This window comes from Syngnathus acus, chromosome 10, assembly GCF_901709675.1.
Source record: "Syngnathus acus chromosome 10, fSynAcu1.2, whole genome shotgun sequence".
Classification (NCBI taxonomy): domain Eukaryota; kingdom Metazoa; phylum Chordata; class Actinopteri; order Syngnathiformes; family Syngnathidae; genus Syngnathus; species Syngnathus acus.
Window position 1 is genome coordinate 12,237,804 of NC_051095.1, and position 27,439 is coordinate 12,265,242.

Here is a 27,439-nt window from a genome sequence, read left to right on the forward strand (position 1 = left end):
ACGACAGCCATTTCACTCGCAAAAACCCGTACCCGAAAACTTTTGTTTAGCAAAGGGTGACTTGTTTTTCCATGTAAATCGGCGCACTCAGAGAGAATTAAAGAAAAAACAATAAAGTGCAATTATTTTCCCCCCCGTTTAACATTTGTAGTTTCCGAGTGTAAAACGTTAAGAAAAGACAGTTAGAAAAATAAATCGAGACATGACAATGTAGTATGGTTAAAAAGTGATATAATTAGCGCTTGCCATGAAACTTTGTCCTTTAGTAATAAAAAAAGAGAAAAATCACTTGAATGTTATAAAAATTGAGACGTAGCATTCCGAATTTTTTGTGCCAACACTTATTTTTAACTATTCTCAATTCCACCTTGTCTTATGCTCCAGTTCTGTTTCACTGTAAACACGCTGGTTGGGTGGACTCAAAACAGACAGCATTCAAAAGACAAAAACTTTTCAACCTTTTTATTGAATATTAAGGTAAATATTTCACATTAATACAGGCTACATAAAGTAGAGCCACTATACGACATGAAATTTACTCTCATTTTAACCCTTTTTAGTATGTAAACAATTATACATGTATTTACCACTCTAAAAGGTTCTGATTTCTCTTTAGGTAATCATCAACTAGGTTTGGACCGAGTTTAAATAGCTATTTCATGTCCAGCCTCTTGCAGCCAAAAAACGGTGAATGCGGGTTTAAGTCAAAATCGCTATACTATGCAGAACAATTTCTGTTGAACAGGCCATCGAACATTGTTTGAACCATTAGAATACTCAACTTCTCGCCTCCTTCCTCCTTTCAAATAGGCACGTCAAGAATGGGCTTGGGAGTACTGCCAATTCTTCATCCTCTGCTCTGCAACTCTCTAGTCGTGTTAATATGTTTGTTCTTCGTCATTATCGGTCAGAATCATCCATTGGTAAGCCGTGTTTTTCTGTTGGGTTTTTTTTGTCTTTTTTTTTTTTTTTATTGCGGAGGACGTCTAGTTGACGTGATTCAGGTGCACGTTGCCCACATGGGGCGCCCAGGTGCCGGGCCACATCTGAAGTTGGGAGACAATAAATCAGTCGTACGTCTAACGTGACAAGACAAGATGGGGACCTTACCTGCTGTTGTGGGTCAGTGTTGTCTGCGTTGTTTGGGACCACTTTGATAATGGGGCTCCACGCAGGGTCGCCAGCATGCAAACCATTGTACATGGGTCCCCCAGGCCCCTCCGCCATTGGTGGATGAGGGGGCAACATGGTCCCTCCATACATTGACATGGGCATTCCCTGATGCAGAACACAGAATTTATATGTACCCTGGATTTTGTTTTCACGGAAGGGCTTAATTCAAGATTTAGGAATGTATTATGTTCTTACACAGATGACTTAACCTGAATTTGTAAGTAAAGGACAGCAAACGACACAAAAATAGTGTCAATGCCCGGTCTGTTTTGGTCCACACCGTGCCCATAAATCACATCATAAACAAGTCAAGCAATACAAAAGGTCATCTATAGGATCTAATGTCAGTTTTAAAGCAAGACTGTGCCATGATCTGTTGTCTAATATCTGCCAATTCATAGCCAGTTGATTTATCAATTGGGTGCTAGTTAAGGGGTTCTGTAAGTTTAAATTTAACTGAAGCACGTGGAGGGGTAAATCTATATGAGACAAAAACATTGCAGATTTTGGGTGGGTCTGGACCATATCTTCCAGGATTAACGGTTTACTGCGCGTCGTTTGTCGCTTCAAAATGCCAATACAGACGTTAAACCGTGGATCCCATAGTCATTTCTTTGCGTTACCTTTGGGAAGTCCATGTAGGTGTTGGGCATGTGCTGAGGCTGGTGGAAGTTATTAGCGGGATTGGCGATGCCCGTGTCATCCTGCTCCATGGGCTGGTGCTGAGAGAAAGCCGACTGCTCCGCTTGCATCTGAGGATGCATCATGTGGCTACTCATCAGGGGCTGGGACCAACCAGACATGCCCTCTGTAACAACAGGTTACCGCTTCAGCAAGAGGACAGAAAAAAAACCTTGGTGTTGACTTTTCCAAAAGTGGACTAGTTTAAATAAGAAAGGTTGATGAAGTGAAGATAGTAATAGTTTTTCTCATTTATAAATGGCATTTACACTTTTCAACAGTCGAGTAATTAAAAGGATTGGTCGAACCTGAAGCACTGCCAACACCAAATGACCAAATGCCTCCCTGTCCAACAGAGGCCGTGTAGCTGGTGGTGAGGAGAGGGGGGTTCACCGAGCCCGTCTGTCTGATTCTTGCCAGCCTTTCTGTGCCGATGGGGGGAGGAACTTTCCGATCTTGCTGCGAGGAGGTGCCTTGCTTCTGCTGGGGTGGCGGCGCCACGGCCGAGGTGGAGAGGCTGGAAGTTGACACTGTGGGTGGAGGCGGAACAGGAGAATCGCCTATTGGAGGATGAGGCCAAATTGAGACATTGAAAGTGGACTTCAGCAGAAAACTGTCTGACTGAAGTCTTTTAAGTGTTAAGTGTGACAGAAAAGCCATTTTGTGGCTCCTACCAGATGTGGATGCACTCCAAGGGTGAGGGGAAAAGTGCTGCCTGCTGAATGAGGGTGTGCCGACTCCCGTGTGGCCATGCAGATACACCGGACTCCCAGAGATACTGGTGGCATAACTGGTCAATGCTGTGGGTGCAGACAGTATACATTTGGAGTTTTCATACACATCTTGGTTGACAATTCATTTGAAGTGCATAACTGAGGTCCTCCAAAATTTAAAAACATGCATAGTGGCTTATTCAGACAAACGGCTGTTGTGGATGGCTGTCACACTTGCTTAAATAAAATGAAATTGGATACATTCAGTCAACTAGTCCATACCGATGGGGCTGTTGACCATCCTCTGAGAGGCAGAGCGGTAACCTGGAGCTTTGGAATTGTCTGGAGGAGGCGGAGGAATCATGCTCTCCATCTGGCCCACATTCACGTAGGCCGGCGGGGCGGAGTACGAAGGTTCTGGAGGCGAGCGAGCAGGAAGATGGCCCCACACCTGATTGTTTCCCACCTGCACGATGAAAATTGAACAAATGACTAAGTGCTGTACTGACATAAATATCACATTTCTAGGACAGAGTTGATGCAAAATCTTATTAGTTACAAAAATGGCCTCAGAACCTCAAAATGGTTAATCTCACTATCCCACAGTCTCAGTCAATTTGTTGTACCTGGTTATTATTCTCAAAGATGCTGCTGAAATTGAAGAGGCCTGCAGGACCAAAGTTGGGTGGCATTTGCTTGCCAGCGTTCGCCACATGCTGAATCTGGGAACCATTCATCATGCCAAGATTGGCTGAGACCTGAAGAGAGCCTTGGGCCTGACTTTGAGCCTGCAGAGGCAAACTTGTAGGCTGGGAGGTCTGGTTTTGTGTCTGTTTTACAGGTTCTTGCTGCGGATTGAAGGGCACGAACACAGACTGCGACTGCTGCTGCGTCTGCACCTGCTGCTGCTCGGGAAGAGAATAGTAAGGCCCAGATGGCTGCATACGGTGGGAGACTCTTGGCGCGGGGGCTGAGAAGTGTGGCAATGTGTTGTTAGGGTGCGCAACGTTGTGCGAGAGGACAGGAGGAGGAACTGCGGTGAGGTGGGGGTTTGGCTGGGAGTTCAGGAGTGCCGGGGGAGGGTCTGTGGCTGAAATGGAGGACGGTGGGGTAGGCAACTGCTGCCGAGGTTCTGCTTTGGGAGGCAAAGCCACAGAGGTTGCAGCGAAGCTCGCCGAAGAAACGCCGTCGCTGGTGGGAACGGGCTGACTCTCAGCATGTTGAGGGGGTTTCTCTTTTCCGGGCGTCACAACAGCATTGGGCTCCGTTTTAAATTGCTGGAGGGGAGGCTGTGAGATATTTCCCACCGGCTGCTGGGAAGCATTAACTGGAGCCGTGGAGGAACTGTGCTGTGCCAAAGACCCTGCACCTCGTACCGCGCTGCCGCTGCTGGTCGCAGGGGTGGCGACGGACGCGGAGGTGACGGCGGCAGACCTGGGATCAGGGGCGAAGAGTTGTTTTCTGGCTGAGGAGGAGGTCGGGATGCTTGGCTGAGGGTTGTATGGCGTAGGATTGTGGGCAGGGGTCATCGCCGACGCTGGCGATGAGCTGGGAGCACTCGTGGTGGTGGTGTTGGTGGTCGTGGTCACTGCAGAGCTGGCGGTGTTGCCATGCTCACTGTTGGTCGAGTTAGGTCTGGCCGAGCCGGCTGCGCCTCCTCCGTTGTGTTTGGGGGAGCTATTAGCGCTGCCGGGGCTCACGGGTCGCACAGGGAAGGGTCCCCAGGTGCTGGCGGTGGGAGGGAACGTACCGCCAAACTGCGCCATGGGCAGCCGAGGGTGTCTGATCTGGTGCATGGTCTGAGCTGCCAGTAGGGCCAGCTGGGGATGAGCGTAGGCAAGTGGCAGCGATACGGGGAAAGGCTGTCTGACATTTGATGACAGCCCTTTCCCCATCTTTCCTCCTGCCTGAGAAGAGGATGATGAAGAGGATGAAGAGGGTTGGAACGATACGCCTGTGGCGGTAACCAGTGAGCTGAGGGACTTTGGTCCCGAATTTGAACCACTGCCCCCCCCTGTGCTGTTGCCAAAGGACGACGAGGAGGATTTGGAGCCCGGTACTCTAATGTGATTGCGAGGAATCAGATCCTCAAGTTCTTTGGCTGGGTCTTGGATTAGCGCATTGATCAACTGGACTGCATATCGTGTAGACTCCGTGCCCCCTCTGCAACAACAAAGTACACCTAATTACGCCGACGAGCAAATGCGAATACACAGCAGAAATCTGGTTCAAACTGCAAGAAATAAATTAGAAGAAATGACTCAGCATGGCCCTAGTTACCATTCTATCTATCTTTCTAGCTAGTCACTGTTCAGTTCACAAGCGAGTACCAAAACTACTTGGGCCACATGATTTGGGGGGAAAAAAATCTGTCATTTTTATCCTTAAATGTTGCTATTTGATACGCAATAAACAATGTCAGATTGATTATACATAAATGTTTTGGTCCTTTAAGTTAGGTTTACAGTAAAGTCAAATGAACCTTGATTCATGATGGAAGGCAGGCAGACTGATGAGAAAATTGCATTCAACTACATTGTAGTGTCTGAATTCTTTCAATTGTTCTGATGCAATACCTACCTTATGGTGATCATCCTTTCGCCGTTTTTGTCCTTCTGTTTGTCTACGTCGATGTGGGCTCCTGTCACATCTTGAATGGCCGTGATGTTGCAACCCCCGCGGCCCATGATACGTGACACAACAGAAGCTGGCACAGAAAGCTTTTTTGATCTGCAAAAGAAGCAAATAGCCAGATTGAGCAAAGTATAATTAATCAAATGTATTATTGGTTTAAAACACGCACACACTTACCGCCTGACAACCTCTTTCCAACCATCTTCTCTCTTCTGGCCCCTCTTGGGGCTTGTAAGGCTAAGCTTACTGTTGGGTGAGGTAACTGGAAGAGCCATGGTCTTGTACGGGGAGGGCAGCGAGTTTGTGCTGGAGTCGTGCATGTCTGGAGCTCTGTGGAGAAATAAGCAGTTAAAACTACCATTCTGATGAATGTAAATATGTCTCTATTAGAATAGAAAAAGTAAAAATCAAAACACAGCTATCGTTACTCCGCTCCACAGCCCCGCCCCCCAACATATGGCATCCATACATCCAAAAACACTTGACTCACTTTTGTGTTGGTTTTGAGATAGACACAGTGACCTTGTCCATCTTGGCTTCTACTGAAGGCTGAGGACAGTGTCTTTTTTCTGGGCCAACCAGAATGGTCTGGGCTTGGGCGACCCCTGACGATGGGGCAGAGGAGGATGAGGAGGATGATGAGGAGGACGTAGATGAGGTGAGGTCAGGGAGGTAGTTAAGCTCCTGACTCTTTCCACCACTGCTGCTGCTTTCGCTGGCGCAGTCGGTGCTGTCCAGAGGGTCTGAGTCGCTGTTGCCACCCGTCACGCCTCCGCTTCCACCTCGGGGCTCCCCGTGGATTTTGTTCTTGTCAGCCTTGTGCTGCGCTAGTGCAACCTATCAGAACAAGAAATGGTGTAAAATGGAAATAAAAAAGCAAGTATATCGGTTGTATTAAGCACAAACTACTAAGAGCTACTCACCTGCGGATCCTGTAATATTATAGGTTCATTTGGCGAGTCCTTAGTCTTGTTCTTTTTGTTCTTGCGGTTGGTACTCGGGGTTGTAGCTACGCTTGCTCTCTTCTTCCCAAAAGCTGTGGAGAAAGTGGCTGAGGTGGCAGATATCCCAATGGTGGTGGTGGTCGTTGCACTGGGTGGTTCAATGGGAACCTCTGATTCTGAGAACGTACATAGTAAATGAGAGAAATTAGTATATTGCCCACATACAGTACTTATATGTTCTTGTCATCACTTATTTTAATGATCCGGCGATGCAGTGGATGCCCACTTATGTGCAACACTTCCCAAAATGTCTCAACGGAGCTTCAAATAGTGAAGGGCTAGGCCTTGGCAGTTTTAATTTAAGGGTCATGAGTATTAACACTGGTGAAATACAACTCGTCACACTGTTGCACTTGGTATTACGCGCCCAAGATTGAGGCAGAAAATGACTAATGTCAGTAAAATCACCTTCAGCAGAATCTTCCTTCAGATCCTGCATATCCGATGAATCCTCCTTGATTTTTTGCCCCTCCTCCTCCTCCTCCATCTTCCTCTTCTGTTCCTCCTTCTTCTTCTTGCGCTTCTCTTTGCGCTTCTCTCGCTTGGCAGCCAGAGCCTGCTTCTTGCTCTCCTCTCGAGACTGAAGAACACACAGCCGTTTAAATGACACATTGGCTTGTTTATTTGGAAGCTGTCAACTCCCAGAGCGCAGCAACTGGCGGGCATTACCTTCTCCAGATCTAGCTCTTTGAGGAGAATGCTTGCGTTTTTGTTGGCCTCAGCTGCCTGCTGGTCTTTGGCTTTGACAATAGTCTCCATGCACTGGTGGCACTTCTTCAAAAGCTCCTAGATAGAGAGGTGGGGATAAAGTTATAAGTTGGCTTGAATTGTATTTTGGTCTGGCAAAAACCCATGTAATGATCTGCTGTCACAAATGAATTAAATGCCTACCTTGTCAGCGATGGTGGCTATATATCTCATGCACTCAATATCTGAGGGAAATTGGTTGACTTCCTTGACAAGGTATTGCACCACTTTTACATGACCCTAGAATATAACATAATTTCATAAAGACCCAAACTCAATTACAAAAGCCATAGATATAATCCTAACTAGTGACCGTACTGCACCTTGCGATAAGCAGCCATGAGAGGGGTAATTTTGCGGTTGTCGGCTGCATCCACATCAGCACTTGCATGCACTAAGAGCTGGACCACGTCAAAATGGCCACCATTTGCTGCCAGCCAGAGCGGTGTGTTTCCTTTCTTGTTCCGTACATCAATATGAGCACCCCTGCAAAATTGCGGAGCATTACGAATTACAGAATAGTACTTTCAAACTGCTTCAAAAGCTAATTTTATAAGACATGAGAAAAAGCATGAACTTCATACTTCATTTCGAATATCAAACACTGTTTGAGGGAGAACTGTTAATTCTGAAAGCTCTATAATGCTGAACACGAGCAACAAAAGCTACAGAGCTGTTCACCATCCGCCATTTTTTTAAATAATGAATATTTGCTAAATGTTCCTAGCAGAATATTTTACTTACAATTTACAAACCCACGCTATCTGCCGATCTAAATTTCAAGTTATCCCAACACTGAATAGGCTTGACACAATGAGTCAGTACTGTTAAATTGTGCAAAATGATACTTCTGATATTCCTAAATGGCTGACAAACACTGAACGCCACCCAACAAAATGATCTTCGCACACAAAAATTCAAAGTACTCGCCTATTGATGAGCAGCTCACAAAACTTGTAGTGACCCTTGTCAGCAGCGATGGTGAGAGCAGTGTCCCTGGATGACGGAACGGGTGGAGCATTTACATCAGCACCTTTATCCAACAGCACGCGGCCCACCTCAGCATAGCCTCCTGAGGCAGCTTCCATCAGAGGAGTGAGCCCAGTCTGCAAAAGTGAGACATCCAATAGTTATTGGAACAAGCACAATCTCACTTAATCTATGATAAACACATGGATGTGGCTCTACTTAAAGTAATCAAAGAATATTAAGAAATACTGAGAACCTTTCATGACGAAGAAATAAGATTTGTCACCTTTGCGCGATGTTCAACATTGGCCTTGCGATCCAGCAACAGACTAACAACCTCAGCGCGCCCCTGGAAGCAGGCTAGGGTCAAAGCTGTGTTTCTGTTGGTCTCAATTTGGGCATTGATGTCTGAGCCCATATCCAGCAACAACTTGACTGCCGGTACATGACCATTCATTGCTGCCAGCATCAGAGGAGAGATTCCTAGTTTGCTGCCAGTCCTGGTGGGAAAGTTATTAAACACACTGTTATGCACCCATTATGAGGTCCAATGTGATATATTAACATTTATTCCAAACAATAAAATACTTGAAATATGCAGCACTTATTTAATATATGTAACTGTATCATTGTCACCCATTAACTAGACATTAATCACAAGTCTATATTTATCTATGGTGTGAACAACTGTGTGTTTATGAGAAAAGCTAACGGGCTTTTGATTTGCTTATTTTACTATCTCGTTACTCGGCGTAGAAATTGTATATCAGTATCAAATACATGACTCATTGGTCATTAACATCTCATGGAGTAGTTGCCCTCACCTGGAGTTGATTTCAGCTCCAGCATTGAGGAGTATCTTGATGATGTTAACATAACCACCAGAGGCCGCAAGGCTCAAAGGCGTGTAGTCAGAAACATTGCGGTGCTCCTTATTTGCGCCTCGTAGCAACAGCAATTCAACAACCTGATTAAACAATGATGAATATGGAAAGAAGTTTTAAGACTGCCAGTACAATAAAGTGTGATCAAAATACACGATTACTGTACCTCCTGTCGTCCCCCCGAGCAGGCCAAAGAGAGAGGTGTGTCTTTGGTTCTCTCAGACTGCGCCTCAATGTCACCACCTTTGTCGAGTAAAACTTCCACAACTCCAACATGGCCAGCAGTAGCAGCCAGGATGAGAGGAGTAAAACCTAGGCAGAACAGTTTACTGCTTATTGTTTTTGTTTTACTTAAAGAAACCTTTGATCATTCTAAATAAGCAGCTCAGGTTCAACCTCTTCAATCTTAAATCCGCACAGAACCAGGTAAACATATCTTGGTCCTGGGGCCAGGGGGCTAATTTCATTTTCTTTCAATGAGAAACATTGTTTTGCAATTGCACATTTGTGAAACAAAGTTACGCTGTACCTTTTTTGTCACGGTGTTCAATGTTGGCTCCTCGTGCAATGAGGACAGATACCAGTTCCTCGTGTCCTCCGGCGCAGGCCAATGTCAGCGCAGTGTCATGGTTACTCTCCGTCTGTGGAGAAGACAATTTCCATCATTCATTATTTGAACATTCTCATTTACATTTGTTATGTCTCAGTACATTGGCAAATGTCAAAGTGCCTTACGTGGGCATCAATGTCAACAGAGGGGTAGAGGGGTAGCACAGATGGTGGCGAGGAGATGTTGGCAGACGTCTGTGTGGATGGTTGGGACAAGGGAGTGGGTGAGGTGTTCGTGTTCAGCATGGGCACACGGCTGCTCACAGCTGAAATACCAAAATGGAGAAAGTTAGGAGAAGCATAAAATTGTGAGGTAACATTGGCTTTGAGCCATGCCTACACGTCCTTGCTTAATTTCGTATACTATCGGCTCTGAGTGGGACAACTTGTCAAAGTTGATCACAGAAACTTAGAGCATCATGCACTGACCTGCAATTAAATCATCCAGCGTATCTGTGAGCATCTGTGCCGGTGTAGCAACCATGAGTCCATCTGGGGCCTGCTGAGGTATCATTCCAGGAGCTAACCCAGTCAACTGTTGGCCTTGTCCCGACTGCTGTTGGCCCAACATCTGCTGTCCTACCAGAACCCTTTGGAGGTCGGGACTGGTACTTCCCGGGTATTCTGCAGAGTTGTAATCTGGCAGAGGCTGGACAGGAACGAAGGCAGTTGGGAGAGGTGGAGGTGGTGGCTGAGGATGGGGTTGGGCCTGTGGTGAAAGGGGCAGAGGGGGCTGTTGTGGGGGCTGTGACGCATCTCTGTAAAGGATGGTGCCCACTTGGGGAAGTTTGGTGTAATCTTCTTCTCGATCTGCCTCATCTTCTGAGCCTTCTTCCTCCTCCTCTTCTTCTTCTTCCTCCTCCTCCTCCTCCTCCTCTTCTTCCTCTTCCTCCTCCTCTTCCTCCTCCTCCTCCTCCTCCTCCTCTTCTTCCTCGTCATCATCATCATCTTCCTCATCATCTTCCTCATCCTGACAAGGATACGAAAAAAAGATGCTTTATGTAGCCACAGACATCCAACAGCAATAATGAAAGGTACTAATTCAAAAGTATTAAGAATGAAAACTAACATCTTCCTCATCCTCCCCAGGGAGCTCGTCTTGCTCCCCGTCCTTGTTAGCCTCTTCATCCGTGTCAGAGCTGGAGCGTATAAGGGCAGCTGGCGTGAGAGGAAGGGACCCAGGAACAGACGAAGTACCTCCAGGACCTGGGCCTGGCCCTTGACTTAGTCCGGCCTCCTTCGCTTCCATGTATTCTTTGGTGAACTGTTGTTGTGTTTTTAGCTGCAACTGGCGTTCCACCTTCTGCAGCTCCTTTAAGATTTTCTTTTTCTTCTGAACCTGAAAAGATGACAAATATCTTTGTTTGATCAACTTAACCTGCAATGCCAAATTGCATGTGTAGGCAAAATTAAGTTGAGAGGGAAGTCTAATAACTAGTACTAAAATACTTGACAGAGGAAGACCTGGACTCGATAGTGGACAACGGGTTACCTGCTCTTCTCGGCTCTTCTTCAGCTCCTCAATTTTGTCTTTGGTGAGTGGCTCCCCTTGGATGAGTTCTAGCGACTGAAGCTGGGCTTTTTCAATAGCGCTAATGCGTTGGCCTAGCTCATTCAACTTTCCCTCAGTTTCTTCCACAATGCACTCCAGAGGCTGGCACAGGTGGAAAGGCGGCAGAGGCTCTGGTTCCGGTCCCCGGCCAACTGAGCTGGGAATGCCAGGCTGAAGTGCTGCCTGTCTCTGCTTGGACGCACCTGGATTGAAATAGAAAAGTTGTGATTTTGGATTGATTAGCACTAATCAGACATTAAAGGTGTAGCTGTGAAGTTCCCTCGCCTCTGGATTTACGCTAGCTCATCTAATCATATCCTCCATTTATTAATTAAAACACTTGATTTCTAGGACTGGAAGTCAAATTCTATACTGTACAAAGTACATGATAATTTACCGTGTCACAGTATTAAGAGAGTAAAACAGAGACTATCTATCTATCTATCCAGTTTTTCCTTCTTTAATTACTTAATTTCACTCAATGATTGAATAAAATTTTTGTTGGCGTATAGATATTTTCATGGATGGAATACATTTGACTTGTTAAAACAACAACAGGCGTAGTCTTGATTAACTGAGCCTTCGCCTACGGCTTTTCGGTTGGCTTTTTTGTAAGGTTTAGAGTCACACATGTATACCTTTGTTCGAGACAGGTGGGGGTGTTGCGATGTTTGATGGCGCTCTGTCAGGCTCCTGAGGGGGAACTACCATAGCAAGTGCTTGGAATGGGACGCGAGGAACCTGTGAGCATTTTTATCATTGTACAGTAAAACTGATGAAAAATTATTCAGACTACATGCACAACATTGTTGGTCTATTTACCTGAGAAGCATCTTGCGAGGGGGGAGTAAGCTGGGAGAGATCAGGGGCTGGTACAGAAAGGATGTTGTTGGGATAGTCCAACAGGTAGGACACGACATTGGTGTGGCCACCCTTAGCAGCTTCAATCAACATGGTCGAGCCATCCTATGAATAGAGAAAGATAGACTGTTAATACTTGACAGAATTATATTTAATATGCTTCCTCTGATGTATGAAAATGCACAATACTTTGAGTCTGTGTGTTGGGTCCGCCCCATGTGCCAGCAGCAATTCCACCACAGCCAGATGTCCTCCAGCACAGGCTAGAGACACCACTGTGTGATCATTATTGGCGGTAGCTCTGTTTACATTAGCACCTGGACATCAGATGGAAGAAAAAAGAAAAAAACATTCAAATGTAAGAAGAGTTGCATTGTCAATCTGCATCATTAGAAATGTACAGTCTCAAAATAAGTCTACAATTCCGATCATAAAGCATAATTTTTTTTGTATCCTCTTGAAATAGACATTTTTATACTACAAAAATAATAATAAAAAAAATCTTTATACACTTTTTTTTCCAATATTTTTAACACACCTTTGCTGATAAGAAACTGTACTGTGCAGAGATGCCCTGCTCTTGCAGCCTTCATCAAGGGCGTCCGGCCCCCTTCAGACTCATGTTCCTGGGAAGAAAAGAAACAGATTTTTTTTTTTTTTTTGTAATTCTTTCCAAATGTACTATACGAGTTCTAGAAATCTGAGGGGGAAAACGTAGGTAATAACATACCAGGTTGGCTCCCGCCTGCAACAGCACGTCCGCGACATCCGTGTGACCATTTTCACACGCGTATGTCAGCGCCGTATCACCAGTCGCCGTGGTGGCATGAACATTAGCCCCTGAATAACAAAAGCAGACAAGATCGCAATCAAAATTGCACAGTTCTTAACACATCCAAGCATAATCTGGCATTGAAAGTGCTCTGTTGATGGCCTCGCTGCTTTCCGCACACCTGCTGCCAGAAGATATTTGACCAACTCAAGATGGCCCTCTTGTGCCGCTTCCATGAGAGGAGTAGAGCAGCCTAACTCAATGTCGGCCCCTGCTTTGATAAGGAAGTCGGCTACTTCCAAGAAGCCTCCGCAACAAGCTAGAGTGAGAGCCGTCTCCTGAGTCTCTTCTGTCTGGGCATTGATGTTAGCACCTGAACAAAAATCAATCACAATCAGCAGATGCCCAATTTTTTAGAAACACTTATAAAGTACCATATAGTCCAGGAAAATCAAACCGACAAAAATGTCTGGCTGGATATGAATGCGTTTATCCACAGAGCTGAAAAACATTGCAATGATACAGCTGGATGATGGATACTACAAAAATATCAATTAATGAGATACAGTTAGGGCTCAAATCAAATCATGCTGAAACAATGTCAAATACACTCCACCACAATTTTGCGTTTTTTAACAAGCAAAGCTTTGTTACCTTGTGCAAGGAGAAGTGCTACCATCTCTTCATGGCCTTCTCTTGCTGCTTCCATTAAGGGGGTGTAGCCCTCATCATTAACCTGGACACGAATCACCATCATAAGATGTTAGCAAAACATTTTGAATACTCATTTATCCAACTAGTCTTCAAAGACTTTTAAAAACATTGCATCCAAGTAAAAAGGTCTGACGAATCTTTGTCATGCTCAAATTCTACGTTACTAAAATGATAATTTATTGAACTGGGGGGGCAAATCCAGCCACATGAGACCAGCCTCACTGGTCACACTGGGTAAGGGACTTCTCCCTTCAAGGATAATATTACAGCTGCTGAGTCCCACCTCAGGTGAATTGGTGTTTTACAATCATGATTTACATAAACAGTAAACAATGTACACATTTTATGTCGGCCATACATGACTGCATTTTAAGCTTTTCGGGATGTCTTCTACACACCTCCTCCAAGTTGGCTCCCCTCTCTATGAGCAAGGCTGCCAGCTCCACATGTCCTCCACAAGCTGCAAGGGTAAGGGGCGACTCAAAAGAATCCGCTGGCATGTTCACTTGCGCACCGCTGTCTAACAGCAGCCGTGCCACCTCCACATGGCCATCCTGGGACAGCGAGACACACAAAGAATGTGGAGATAAGCACCTGAACACTGTCTCTTTTTTGGATGACTGAGAGCGTGAGAAGAGAAACTAAAGAAAACGAAAAAGTGACTTAATAACTACCCATTTTGATTAGTTTAAATGTGTGTGTGTGTGTGTGTTGGGGGGGGGGTTGTAGAATCAATTATTACAACCATTACTTGACTGATACGCACACACCTGCCACCAGCTTCAACAAGCTCTTTAACATGGTATGCTGTTTTCAACAGCCAAAGTAAATAAAGGTTTTATGTCAGATGCTCACCATGCACGCCTCCATCAGTGCTGTGTGCATCTCATCAGTCTTATGTTCCTGGTCTGCTCCTGCCTCCAACAGAAAACGCACCATATCCAAGTGACCTGCACGGTGTGGAAATACTTGTTAGTGGCTGGTAAATAGGGTAAAGTTACAATCGTTTTTGCTCCAACTGATTTCAACCTTTGTAGCAGGCAAGTGTGAGAGCGCTCTCTTTGAACTCGTTTGAGTGGGTGTTAATGCCGGCGCCATACTCTAGGAGCACCCGAGCCACCTCCACATGGCCAGCACTGGCTGCCTCCATTAGAGGTGTGTGTCCGTTTTCATTGTGGTCCTCAATGTTAGCACCCTCTTTGAGTAGCACCTTCACTACATCCACAAAGCCGCCAGCACATGCGTATGTCAGAGCTGTGTTCCCTGGAGGTACAAAAAACAGCGGGGTGATTAAAAATAAATAAATAAATAAATAAATGGCGAGATCACAGAAAACCAAAATTGTTAAGGTTTCAAGTGAGGTTGCACCTGTGGAGGACTGTGCATTTACATCTGCCCCGTGAACCAGAAGCAGCTTGACGATGTCCACGTAGCCTCCACTAGCCGCAGCCATGAGTGGCGTAATATCCCCTTTTATACCCCGGTCTTCAACATTGGCATGCATAGCCAACAAGACCTGATTGAGAAAATAGATTAATAAATCATTAGAACAGATGTCACTGATACCATGAAACGGTCAACAATCAACACGGTCATGACAAAAAGCAAGGTTATTATTTCAGAACAATTCTATACACGCTGTGTATGTATGTATGCCATCTTTCATCCCATTGCATCCCATTCACATACCTGCGCAAGTTCATAATAGCCAGCCGAGCAGGCTAGACATAGCAGGCTCTCTCCTTCCTCTGTGTGTTCGTTAACACTTCGCCCCTCATCCAGCAGTTTGCGCACAGCGTTGACATCACCATCCGAGCAGGCCTCCGCTAAACTACGGCTGAAAATTACCAGACCGCTACAATTACTGCCACTGTGACAGGTGAACATACATACGCCTCACAATTACGCTACCAGAGGTCAGCATATGGTCACTTACAAGTACATTTAAAATGAAATCAATTGTAACACTTCGGCATCAAAGGACGTATTCGTCCACATGACAACACATGTCGATTAAGCACAACAAGCTTTGAGCCCCTAACCATAACATGGTACACTATAAGCAAATCGGGCCCTTCAAATAGGGCAAACAAATATGATGACAGGTCTTCTTTGGTAGGCACGCCTCAGTAAACTTCAACTGGGAGTAGACTTGTGCATAATTATATACTGTACATTGTAATACAATATAAAAATGTCTACTGTACAAAATCTGTTGCTCAAATTATTTTAGATTTCATTCACTGATATTGACAAAATTGCTTATTTTCATTCCCTTCACTTCCCATTATTATGCTTACGTTATAAACAACAACCTGAGGGCAACCCGTGATGAAAACAAGTTTGGCAACTCATAATTTATGTTTGTGCATTTTCTGCACTGTCAATTTGAAATAGTCATTTTTGAATAGATATCAAAATTATTAAAACTTCGTTGTTTTTTTTAAATCCGATTTGTTGATTGCATAAGCAAAATACGTGACAGATTAATCAATTATTAAAATAACTGATTGCTGTCCTAATGCGGTAGGACATTCTTAAAAGGGACGACAGATACGTTTTATCATTTGCATACCAAGGAGCGACTACTGATCAATTTTCCCAAAAGATTGTTTTCGTTGACTTGAATTCTAAGCAGTCAACATGCGAAAGAATTTAAATATGCATGTGTGCGTGTGGCCAAGAACACGGTAAACACCAGTATACACACAATTAAAGAAATATAATCAAGTAGATTGGGCTTATAAACCCTTGAAACAAGAACCTGTGACAATATGGTTAGGACACATACTTGTCGGCTTGGCCAGCGTTGAGTGTGTTTTCGGCCCTCATGCGTGTGAGAGCAGCTGCAGCCTCGTCCAGGGCACAACTCACAGATGACGTCAGTCGCCGCAGCACCTCGGGATCTGCAAAAGCTTTACCATCGGCAGTGGAAAGTTTACCGATTCCTGGCAAACACCAAAAGGCAGAGGTGCAGAGGGCAAGGCAAATCACAGGAGAGCACAACCAAACCAGATCCGATGAGGGCGCAAGTCCAGTCCAGCCACACCAATCCAAGGTTAGTAGTCGCACACAGAAAGAGGAAATGAAAGCACACACACACGCACACACGAACACAAACGAACACACGCACGCACAGAGACACACACACACACGCACACAAACATTTGTTAATGTGGCTCGACTTTTTTCCCCATCAATTTCAATACACTATGATTCTCAAAGATGGTTTTATCACTAATTGATCTACAAAACATCCCATGGACAAAACGATGGTAATGTCCAGTGATAAACAAATGTCAGAAAATAATTTGAGCAAGATTGAGAACAAGAATTTAAGGAACAGTCCTTGTCCTGTGTGAATTATAAATGGGTAACAGGCAGCGAATGCATGAGAAAAAGAAACTGGATACAGTGGTCAGCATGAGGTGTGTGGTGGGGTGGGAGAGTAGTACAACTAGAAGAAAAACTAGTCATGTGCACTGCATCTGTGTTTTGTCATGGCAAGAGAAGAGAACCAAAGAAGTGAGTGTGGGGAAAGAGCAAGCATGTGGAAAACAACTTTTGTTAATGACCTACATTTAGTCTGCGAAGTGTGCAGACATTTCCAATTAGCAAAAACACCTTTGTCCAGTACTTATTCAATTCTGTGTAGTGGTCACATTTCAATAACGCATGTAAAACTAAAAAATAGTCTAGAGCAGACATGGGCTAACTACGGCCCGCGGGCCACATCCGGCCCACGGGGCCGTTTAATCCGGCCCGCCAAACCTAAATAAATTGTATTATTAATTTTTTTTGTGGTCATTTTCCCTGCAATTACTATGTTTCCCCAGTAGATTGGGAAGCGCCCACCCGCGCATTTACTCCCGGGAGCCGTGTCAGAAAGCTCGGTGCACACTCACAAGTGCGTGTTTTTGGCTCGACCTACGTGTGTGAGAAGACGTTCAGCCACATGAACGTCAACAAAGCCCGTCACAGATCTAGGTTAACGGACCGACACCTCGGCTCTATCCTAAGAATTACCACAACAAATTTTACTCCAGACTATGATGCACTAGCAAAAAAGGGAAACCAACAATACTATTGATTTCTTTATTACCGTATTTTCCGCCCTAAAAGGCGCACCTAAAAACCTAAAATTTTCTCAAAAGCCGACAGTGCGCCTTATAGGCCAGTGCGCCTTATATATGGATCATCTGATGAATTTGTTGATCCATACTGGTTGTACACAGTGCTCTGCCAAAATGTTTCAGTACGTTTTAGTACGACTAGTAAATTACAAGGTCGCATCGCTTCCCAGCATTACGGCAACTGTAGTCAGGGGGCGTCACCGAATAGCTGTTGTACCCGCGAGGCTATTTCATGTCAAAATAGGCTGCTCTGTTAATGTTTCGAGTAAATCTACTGATCGATATGGAAGGGAAACATAGGTAAGTAGTACCAATGCGTTAGATCGAACTTTAGTCAGTTCCGATCATTTTATAGGAGATCGTTTGAGAAACGCGATTGTTTACACTTTGCTGAGGCTCATGGGAGATTGCGAGCTGAGGCTCGTGAGACTTTGCGGATGGCTAATGCTATTGCGATAGCTGCTATACGTACCAGGCTATTTCATGTCAAAATAGGCTGCTCTGTTAATGTTTCGAGTAAATCTACGGATCGATATGGAAGGGAAACATAGGTAAGTAGTACCAATGCGTTAGATCGAACTTTAGTCAGTTCCGATCATTTTATAGGAGATCGTTTGAGAAACGCGATTGTTTACAGAGGGCTCGTTGGTTATTGGCTAGTGGATGCATACCGCAACCCTAGTCAACCTCAGTTTGATGCAGTATAGCTTCTATTTTATGCGCCTTATAATCCGGTGCGCCTTATATATGGACAAAGTTTTAAAATGGGCCGTTCATTGAAGGTGCGCCTTATAACCCGGTGCGCCTTTTAGGGCGGAAAATACGGTACTTTATTTAGATGTATTCTTTCACTGATTCTTCAAGATGATGTATTTGGTCAGAATGTTTGCCGTTGGATGTGATTTCGCCTCATTAGATAAACATATTTCATAAATCTGACCTGCAGGCGCTGAAGTGATGGAAAATGTTATTCATCATAACAGTGTCTTATTTAATAAGAATCACTGATAGTAGTTTTTCGGTGAAATATTTTTTTAATGCTGTTAATAAATGAATTTGTTTTCAAAAAGCTTTTTTTAATACCATGCTTTAGTATCTACTAAAAGTAAAAACCTTTTATGCAATGACCTTTACATGTCATTTATATTACTTCACACAAACACTACATCCATCTGCTCCTGGTTCGGCCCCCCGGCCAAAATTTAGAACCCAATTCGGCCCGCAAGTCAAAAAGTTTGCCCAGCCCTGGTCTAGAGAGAAACAAAAGGGTTGTTTTGAGGACAAGCTCAAGTGATCAGTTGCCATTGTGGGCCTTGTTTTCCCAACTGAGTGTCTGACTTAGTGTCTCTCACAGGCAAGGATTTCACAACGATAGTCAGTGCAGACAAAACAAGGTTGCGGAAGTTTATCCTTTATAGTTTTCTATATGACATTATGTAACCGTAAATCAAAAACCAAACTAACGCACTATATTTTCGACAAGACCGCCACTGGTCCACCCAAATCCAAGCAGCGTGCCAGTCAACGGATGCCATGTGAATCAGGTCCAAACTCGAATGATAAATGACACACAGGATGATCTAAAAACTGGGGAAGCTCAGAAGACGACCCACTGCGGGCAATTAAGAAGGCTTTCACCAGAGTCATATACCCATGTGGGTCGGCTGAGTCGGGTTGGAGTCGGGTTGGTGGAACGGAGTCGAAAAGCAATATGGCGAAACAATTTTGAAAAAAATAATCTAATTCCGGTAACCTCCGCCCCCAATATTGCGATTTATGTGTGCTTATTTTTTCCAAAGTCCTCCTCTCATGTATCTTGGACAAAACAATGGATTTACCATCCATAAATGTTGGACATCGTTAACTGGAACTCATGGGAATCAGCAAAATTAAAGATTAACTGGGAATTTAAATACAGTTTATACGTAATCCAAAAAAGACAGGAACTTTCTATCTGCTTTGCAATTATTGCGAGATTAATGTAAAAGGAAGGGGTGTTGAAGTAATCTGCTACCCAAATTTACTGGACTACTTGGGTTTACATGGAGCCTTGTATTCTGGGAGGACCCTTAGAGTGATGTTGGGTGAGGTATAAATCTAAAACATTGTGGATAGCCCTTGAGGACTGGAGTTTGTAAACACTGGTATAGAGCTTCATTTCTATAAAGTACACAGTGAAACCTTGTTTTCATGAACATCCAGTTCACAAACAATTTGGTTTACAAACACAATCTTTGAAGACACATTGCGTTGGTTCACAAGTCTTGGCATGGATGTAAAAAGGTTTAGCTTTTGCTTGCACCACTTAAACATCAGCTTTGTGCAATACACTTGAATATTGTTTTATTTTTTTGGCTTCTGGATGGCTTCAGAGAAAATGAAAACTGCCACTAAGTGTGTTGACAGTGGTGCTCTGAGGACAAATATTTGATTGGCATATGTCAATCAATGCCATTTTTAGCTGATCACAAATAATCACCGGCAACTCGTACTCTTTGGAGTCTGAAGGCAGCTAGAAACCAACTCGTGTGCAGTGTAACATCACCTTTTCCTTTCATTAACACTCCAGACGTGACTGACAAACCAGTAACTGGATCATAATATAGTTTAGTGCATTTTCTGCGGTCAGTTTGAATAACATTGTGTTTTTCTATAATAAAGGGATGGAAACTAGGATAACGCTTTATTTCTTCAATTCAAAAATAATTGTTACTGAGCAGCTATAAAAAACAAAACAAAAGCACCACTAATTCATGTGATTGGCATCTGTATCAGATGTCATTCATAGATTATCCATATTGAAGTATAAAATCCTTATCGGAGCACCCCTACTACCTGATTTACTGTTGGAACAAAAGGGAAAATAATGGTGAAATGTGAAAATTGTGTTTTTGAATTACGTGCACAGTTTATGTATAAAACACCATGGTAATAATAGTAACAGATCAAATTTGTATAGTGCTCTCCTCAATACTCAGACGCTTAACATACACTAAGAGATGGGAAGAAAAAACAAAACCTGGATCTTCTATGGGCCTACCACAGCCCTCACACATCAGAAGGTGTAATTAGCAAGAAGGCAGCACCTGTCCCAGCCAGCGAGTGTTAAGTACACTAAGGGGTGGTCAAAGTTTGTCCAGATTCGAACTTTGGCCATAGCACGAGAGCTTTCCTGTCTGTAATATCGCCTACACTTTCTTGCATTTTCCAATACCGTGTTTCACTCTGCGATCTTGTTTACGCTCACCATGGATACTCCTGTCCTAAAATGGCCACCACATCCCACAATGCAACACACTGACCAATGTATAGTAATCCTTCGCTACATCGCGGTTCGATTATCGCAACTTCAGTACATCGCAGATTTTTGCCCCCAAACATCCATCCATTTTCTATACTGCTTGTCCCCACGGGGGTCGCGGGCTTGCTGGAGCCTATCCCAGCTGTCATCGGGCAGTAGGCGGGGGACACCCTGAACCGGTTGCCAGCCAATCGCAGGGCACACAGAGACGAACAACCATCCGCACACGCACTCACACCAAGGGGCAATTCGGAGCGCTCAATCGGCCTACCAAGCATGTTTTTGGGGATGTGGGAGGAAACCGGAGTGCCCGGAGAAAACCCACGCGGACACGGGGAGAACATGCAAACTCCACACAGGGAGGGCCTGAGGTGGAATTGAACCCGCACTCTCCTTACTGTGAGGCGGACGTGCTAGCCAGTGCCCCACCGAGCCGCCTTCCCCCCAAACAAATTCATAAATTCAAAATAAACCTTCTAAATTGAGGAATTATGGCACGAGCGTTGCCCACACGCCAGCAGAAGGCAGGGAGTGTCCACACAATTGCAGTATGTACACTTGTACCTTTTTATAAAAAGTTGTTATAATAATAAGCGTTCTAAAAACATATTTACAGTATTGTACCTTGTTATAAAAAAGTTGTTGTAAAAATAAAAGAAAAAATTAAAAATAATAAGAGTTCTAAAAACATATTTACAATATGTATACTTTAGCTACAGCTGCATATGTCACACACGCGCACACGTATCATATTTTTACACGTATTAATACAGTATTTACATGTTTGAAACTATTATTTAATGTTCTAATGATAACATATGCACTTATATGGTTTACACTTATTGATACACAAAAAATGCATGTATGTTAAAAAAAGGGTGAAACTACTTCGTGGATTTTCACATGTGGTCTTGGAACCAATTATCCGCAATAAACGAGGGATTACTGTATACAGTACTGTGCTGTAAACAAGAATAAGACGTTGCACAGCGATTTGCTTTGGTGTAGTTATTTCTTCGTAATATAGTATATTTTGTTTATTTCTAGATTGTACTGAATTCATTTTAACCACATACCAATGAGAAAATGGGTAAATATGATGTTTATTTATAGATTGTACTGAACTCATTTTAACCACACACCGCGAAGAAAAAAAGTTTTAAAAAACTGTTCTGGGATTGAAATCGATTAATTGCGTTTCCATTCATCCCAATGGGAACCTCTGAAAAGAGGAACCGATAGACCAAGGCTCTACTGTAACTGCAATGTTGTGTGTGTGTGTGTGTGTGTGTGTGTGTGTGTGTGTGTGTGTACACACTTAAAATAGTCACAAACTAGGCAGTATTGACACCGTTAAGAAAGTTGCTAAATATACATTAGGCAATGAAGGGCTACCGCTAACTGCATGTTATATAATAACTCACTTGTTTTTAATTATCTATTATTGTATGTCTTCAACATTACACATATATTAGCGTCTAACTTTGCGATGGTTAATGAGGGCTGCAGCCTCAATTGCACTGAAAGTTGGGAGAGCATTTTACGAGACTTTGTTCTGAAATTTAATATTAGGTTATTTACACACTTTAAATTGTACTGCGAGTAGTTTGTCATTTCTTTGTACTATTTGACATTCTTCGCAGTTCTGGCATCACATCTTTTACAACCTTCAATGTGTTACATTATAAAGTAATTTAATGAACTTTAATTATTGCCTAAAGTCCCCAAAAATAAATTTGACCTAACGGGGGAAAAAAAAAAAAAATTGCGGTAAACAGAGGATGTTGAAGCTTTTTTTAAAGCCAATAGCTGTTTGTGGAAACAAGTTTGCCTTCAGCTCATTCCATAGCAAATCTGCAAAATAAAAACCGCTCTTTGTTTGTTTATCCCCATCTGTTAAAATGTCACTGACAATTTGCTGCCTTGTATGATGCACAATTGGTAGAATGTTCAACATTGCTTCTAAAATCCAGTTAAAATCAGAACGTGCACTAATCCTCCAACCAAGTGGTTAACTATATTAACAACCACATAATGAGTGGACACATCTTCAGTCTATACGAATTTACAATCACTTGTCTAGTTTTTTTGGTGACGAATTGTGTGCTTCTGAGATTTTCTTTATGTGTATGGTTTGGACAGTTGCGGTGAGACGCAATTCATACACTGATGATCTAAATGATATCCTCACCACTTTATTGTGTCGTGGAGGCACGGTGACGGCATAGCCACACGTACCAACAAAAAAATTTAAAAAAATAAAAATCCCCTACCAGTGTTACCCAAAAGATTTCTTGGGCAATTTTAGCCGCTTTACCCACTCCCTTAGGCAAGATTTACACTGCTTGGTCTAAGTGACACAAGTGCATTTTTTATTTATTCTGCTCTTTGGTGGCACAAGTCAAATGTCTGTCGCAACAGCAGTGAGAGTGAGAAAGACACAGAGAAAGAGAGTGAGAAAGCGGGAGTGAGAGCAAAAGAGAGTTAAGAGAGAATGAAAGAGAAAAGCAAATAATCCAACATCATGAGATTAAAATCAGGCTTCTTACAGCTAAATTATACTACGGTCTATTTGAATCACAGATTGGCTATAGCCTGTTTATGTGAGCGTGACGTCAACAAATTACAATGCCTGCATAATGCCTACATAAGAAAGATTTTTGCTGCAGTGGACGTTCCCCATTTTGATATAAACGTTATTCATTGATTCATTTTAGGCTCACTTAACTGTGAGGTAACATTTAATATGTTAAAACGTGTATTATTTCTATTTTTAAATACTGTAGTGTACAACCTCACCCGTACTAACTAGTCTCAGAGAAATAGGCCTAGGATAAGATTAGCCAGTATTTGTCCACACGGGTCCTCTACATGCGTTGGAGGCTCAAGTGCATTGCAGGGTTAATCTGCCTCATAATGTTCATAAGCCTGAATGAGGTCAGGGCACCCAGGCCCATTGGCTTACTCTATATACTGTACTTTCTTACACCTCAATTACAACCTCTGAAACAGCATAGAAACTGTGTTAATATGATACTTGCAAAACCAGCAGGTGCTCTTTTTTTCAATTTTGCCCTGAGGTATTCCGCAAACAAAGTCTGCTTGTTTGGATAAAAAATTAGATGGGGGGGAGAAAAAGGAAGCCACAGTAATAGAAATAAAGGGGGGGGGGGGGGAAATCAAGAGATATGTGGTGCACATTGTCATTCAGCTACTGGGGTGGTGGTCAACTGCAAATTAACATGTGCAAATTTAGGTAAATGAGGGTAATGCAATCGTACCTGCAGCTTCTAGTAGCGCTTCAAGTCGGGCCTGTGTCTCTGGATCAACAGTCCTCAAATCGACTCCGTCTGTTGCGCTAGACAAAAGTAACTCAGATGCCGTCTTCATGATAGGGTTATCGAGATCTTCCTGGTCCAAAATGAACGACTCCACCTGGCAAACAGAGAAGACCAGAGGAAGGTCAATTAGCTTTCCAAAATCGACAAGTTGGCATCCTTCAGGAAGCTTTTGAAATGCAATGACAGTGCGGTAATAGCGCACGGGTGGCCCATTTACAGAGACAAAATGTAAGTAATGTTACATTACACAACTTGACTACCTTAAAAAAAAAAAAAGAGCGGGCCCTGCTGCCCTTGTTTGTTTACTGCAGTGAAGTGTCAAAGTGGGCACAAGGATAGGAGAGAGGCAGCAGCACTACAGCCAAGAAACACAACACTTGAACACGTGAAGAGATTCAGCTGAGAACAATTCAGTGCCACAACACCCCATTCCATGGCCGTGTGGGCTCATGCGGGTTGAGTCTTCTAACACGCAAAGAATTAAATTAATATTCAAACCAAATAAGCCACCCCTAGTATATGTCATTTGTCATGTCTCAATTTGTGTTGTAAATCACAGAACGTGAAACGCTAACTTTGTGATCTGGTCTACTATTTTTAAAGAGGCTGATTTATTGCTTCTAATGACACTATTGAATGACAACCTTGCTTTCAAAGTAAAATGTTAGCTGTTCAAAGAGCTAATCACATTTCCTGGTTTCTTTCAGGCTAACAATTATTACAGTTTAGTTGTATTTACATATGAAACAATTCACCATCTCGATTATACCAATAGGGGACATTGTTTCGAGTTTCATCTATAGGGGCATCCTATCAGCCTCAAGGCAATTTTGATGTCCATCTACAGTGTATCAATTTGAAAGAATCAAAGGAACGGCTGGGTTGCATACTTGTTTCCCTTCTACTTAACTTTTACAAAAAATGATTTATCCAACAAGGGAAACAGACCATGTGCGACAAGCATAAGTTGCAAACGCAAGTAAATGCTGACAAGGCATTTAATGAAAGCAATTTGCGAGAGCAAACGTTAGTGTTCGGCAACGTGGAGGAATTCGGCCACGGGACCAAAGAGCGCTACGACTCACAGGGGATGTTGTTCTATGAAGGCTTTTATAATCAACAATGGACATCAGTCTTCCCCACTATTGAACTCAGTTCCCAGAGTGTTGGTACCCATAGAGCTGGAAGGGCCTGGAATGGCATCTGTTTAATCCCGGGGCTCAGATTTTAGCCACTGCCCACAGCAGTGAAATCTCGACTGCAGTGAAACACCACAACAAACGCTCCCTTTCAGACTTGTGTAGTAGTTTGGTTAAGCAAAGGGAAATAATTGTGATCCTTTATATCCCTCAAAAGATCAATAGTTATATCAATATGGGAGTCATACATGACAAATCTTAATAATGCAACCGAACAGGTGATGAACAGATGGGTTAGCGTAATATTGGTATCAGATGATAATCGTCTAGCTGTCACGGCTATTCTGCACTTTTGTATTATAGTTGTTGTTGTTGTTTTTTTTAACAAAGTAGTGATTACTAACCGTGTATTCCAGGCAATGAAAGGCATTTTAAATGCAACGAAGATGACAGTCATAATATTACAACGAAAACTGTATTGGAGTGAAAACTGATAGGTTTCAAATCAAATATTTACCATCTAACTGTCTAACAAGGTCCATTCCTGTGTCAGTAACTGGCACATCATGTGACAATGTGAATAAGTGTTAAGAACGGCGACATATATAATTATTAATCTTAAGTATAATGGACTGTACCATGCAATAGGTAAATGGTAAAATACAATGTGACTATTGTCAAATGTTTACATTAGCCATTAAAATCTAATTTGTGATCCTGATTATGTTTAGATGATATTGATAAGACCAGTGAGGTGTTCACGAACGAGGGGGAAACACAATCACACCTGTCCCGCTGTGACCACCACATGGGAAGTTGGAAGAGCGATCGACGTAGTCTAGAAGATCACAATTATGTTAACCAAAACCGAGCTGACAAAATATCGGTATCGATATTACAACGACGAGTCGAGAGATAACTGCTTATTTGACAACACCAGCTATCGAAAATTCGAACTGTTTCGCAATTAAAACATTATGCGCATAACAGTCCCCTCGCAAAGTGAGCCGTGGAAAGACGGGGCTTGGTTTACGTGATAAGCACGGTCATCGCAATACAACTACTAATCAAATGTCACAGTTCGTCGGTTGGTTCACAGGCACCTTCTATTTGCGGTGGCTGGAAAGCCAAATGAAAACCAAACTTAAGAGACGACAGCATCGAACGAGGCCGCCGTTGCTTCCACCCTAACTAGGCCGCGGTTCAAGCCTTAGCAGCATCAATAAAACATTTGCGGCGGTAAGCGCGAACTAATGTCGGCACATTACCAACATTAGCCGTTTATAACACTCCCTAGGCAACTCATGGGAAAAATATGTCCGCTTTGCTCAAATGTTGCCGTTTAATTGACGTGGTTTCCAGCGGCCTGGGAGTAGGTGGCTAGCACCTGCGCGCTAACGTTAGCTAACCAGTTCGCGCAGGAGGAGGAATGTAGCCTTGCCGTTCTGCCAAGGCTTAGCTAACTACTTTAGCTTAGCTTCGTTTAGCTTAGCTACCTCTGAAACCTCGTCTTCGTCGCTGCCGGATCCCGGACCCGATGAGAGGACGGCCGCGGCCGCTAGTTTGAAATCCAGTCTTTCTGCGGAAGGCCCGCCAGGCTCCCCGTACAAGCGTACTTTCTTCCCACTTACGCCAATCCCAATGCCCCCTAGCCCGACTCCTCCTGGTGTCGCTCCTACCCCCATCCCTGCCACTGGGGAGCGAGGAGTCACCGAGTCAATCTCGTCCTCGAAGCCGTCCGTCAGCATTGCCGTCCCGGCTACTGCATCCTGCATACTTATTTTCACGATACTTGAGTTAACGAGCTAGTTGTCGACTTAACTGGCCGTCCAGGCTCTTTGTTTTCGGCTATTTGCGTTGTTTTACTTCAGGGAATCCAGAAACTCTCCCGAAGCTACGGTTGAGGAGGTTCTCTTTACCCCAGCCATTAACTTTCTAACAACCTAACCCGATACGCACCGTTTCTGAGAAAGGCCGCCTTTGGTGAGAATCCTCGCAATCCCATTGGTCCGAGAGGAACCACATCTGCTTTTGATTCGCTACAACCTACGCTTGTCAAACTAGAAACCATAACGTCAAGTTAGGTTTACCAATATCACGAGGCTGAATAACGAACGTCAAGAAATGACATGGAAGGCCAACTTAACTGGTAGCTAGCTTTACCAGTTCATGTAAACTCTCGTCGGAACGTCACATACATGTTTTAAAGACA

At 43.6% G+C, this 27,439-nt stretch overlaps 1 protein-coding gene and 1 long non-coding RNA gene across 7 annotated transcripts; one reads left to right on the forward strand and one right to left on the reverse strand.

The window, feature by feature from the left end:
• Positions 1 to 450: 450 nt before the first annotated feature.
• On the reverse strand, positions 451 to 27,173 carry ankhd1 (ankyrin repeat and KH domain containing 1). Of its 6 annotated transcripts, none has more exons than XM_037262495.1 (39): positions 26,859 to 27,173; positions 24,029 to 24,182; positions 16,105 to 16,261; positions 15,003 to 15,150; positions 14,682 to 14,829; positions 14,343 to 14,576; positions 14,169 to 14,263; positions 13,712 to 13,873; positions 13,254 to 13,335; positions 12,781 to 12,972; positions 12,558 to 12,667; positions 12,366 to 12,453; positions 12,017 to 12,144; positions 11,789 to 11,932; positions 11,605 to 11,707; positions 10,907 to 11,169; positions 10,484 to 10,753; positions 9,844 to 10,321; positions 9,541 to 9,680; positions 9,335 to 9,446; positions 8,972 to 9,117; positions 8,746 to 8,888; positions 8,208 to 8,421; positions 7,883 to 8,058; positions 7,276 to 7,438; positions 7,097 to 7,192; positions 6,875 to 6,991; positions 6,614 to 6,785; positions 6,125 to 6,321; positions 5,692 to 6,038; positions 5,379 to 5,531; positions 5,148 to 5,297; positions 3,194 to 4,730; positions 2,850 to 3,033; positions 2,529 to 2,654; positions 2,163 to 2,414; positions 1,797 to 1,981; positions 1,111 to 1,278; positions 451 to 1,046 (listed from the first exon to the last, which is right to left on the reverse strand). In XM_037262495.1, exons 1-39 carry the CDS (start codon positions 27,000 to 27,002, stop codon positions 987 to 989), a joined length of 7,938 nt encoding a protein of 2,645 aa, XP_037118390.1. In that variant the 5' UTR covers positions 27,003 to 27,173; the 3' UTR covers positions 451 to 986. The 6 variants fall into 6 exon arrangements, with proteins under 6 accessions (XP_037118390.1, XP_037118389.1, XP_037118388.1 ...); XM_037262494.1 differs by having other exon boundaries at positions 13,712 to 13,867; positions 16,105 to 16,228; positions 26,724 to 27,173; XM_037262493.1 differs by having other exon boundaries at positions 16,105 to 16,228; positions 26,724 to 27,173.
• On the forward strand, positions 16,930 to 18,782 carry LOC119129335. Its single transcript, XR_005099169.1, has 3 exons — positions 16,930 to 17,006; positions 17,295 to 17,300; positions 18,701 to 18,782. It is a non-coding gene; the product is annotated as an uncharacterized LOC119129335 (long non-coding RNA).
• Positions 27,174 to 27,439: the final 266 nt, after the last annotated feature.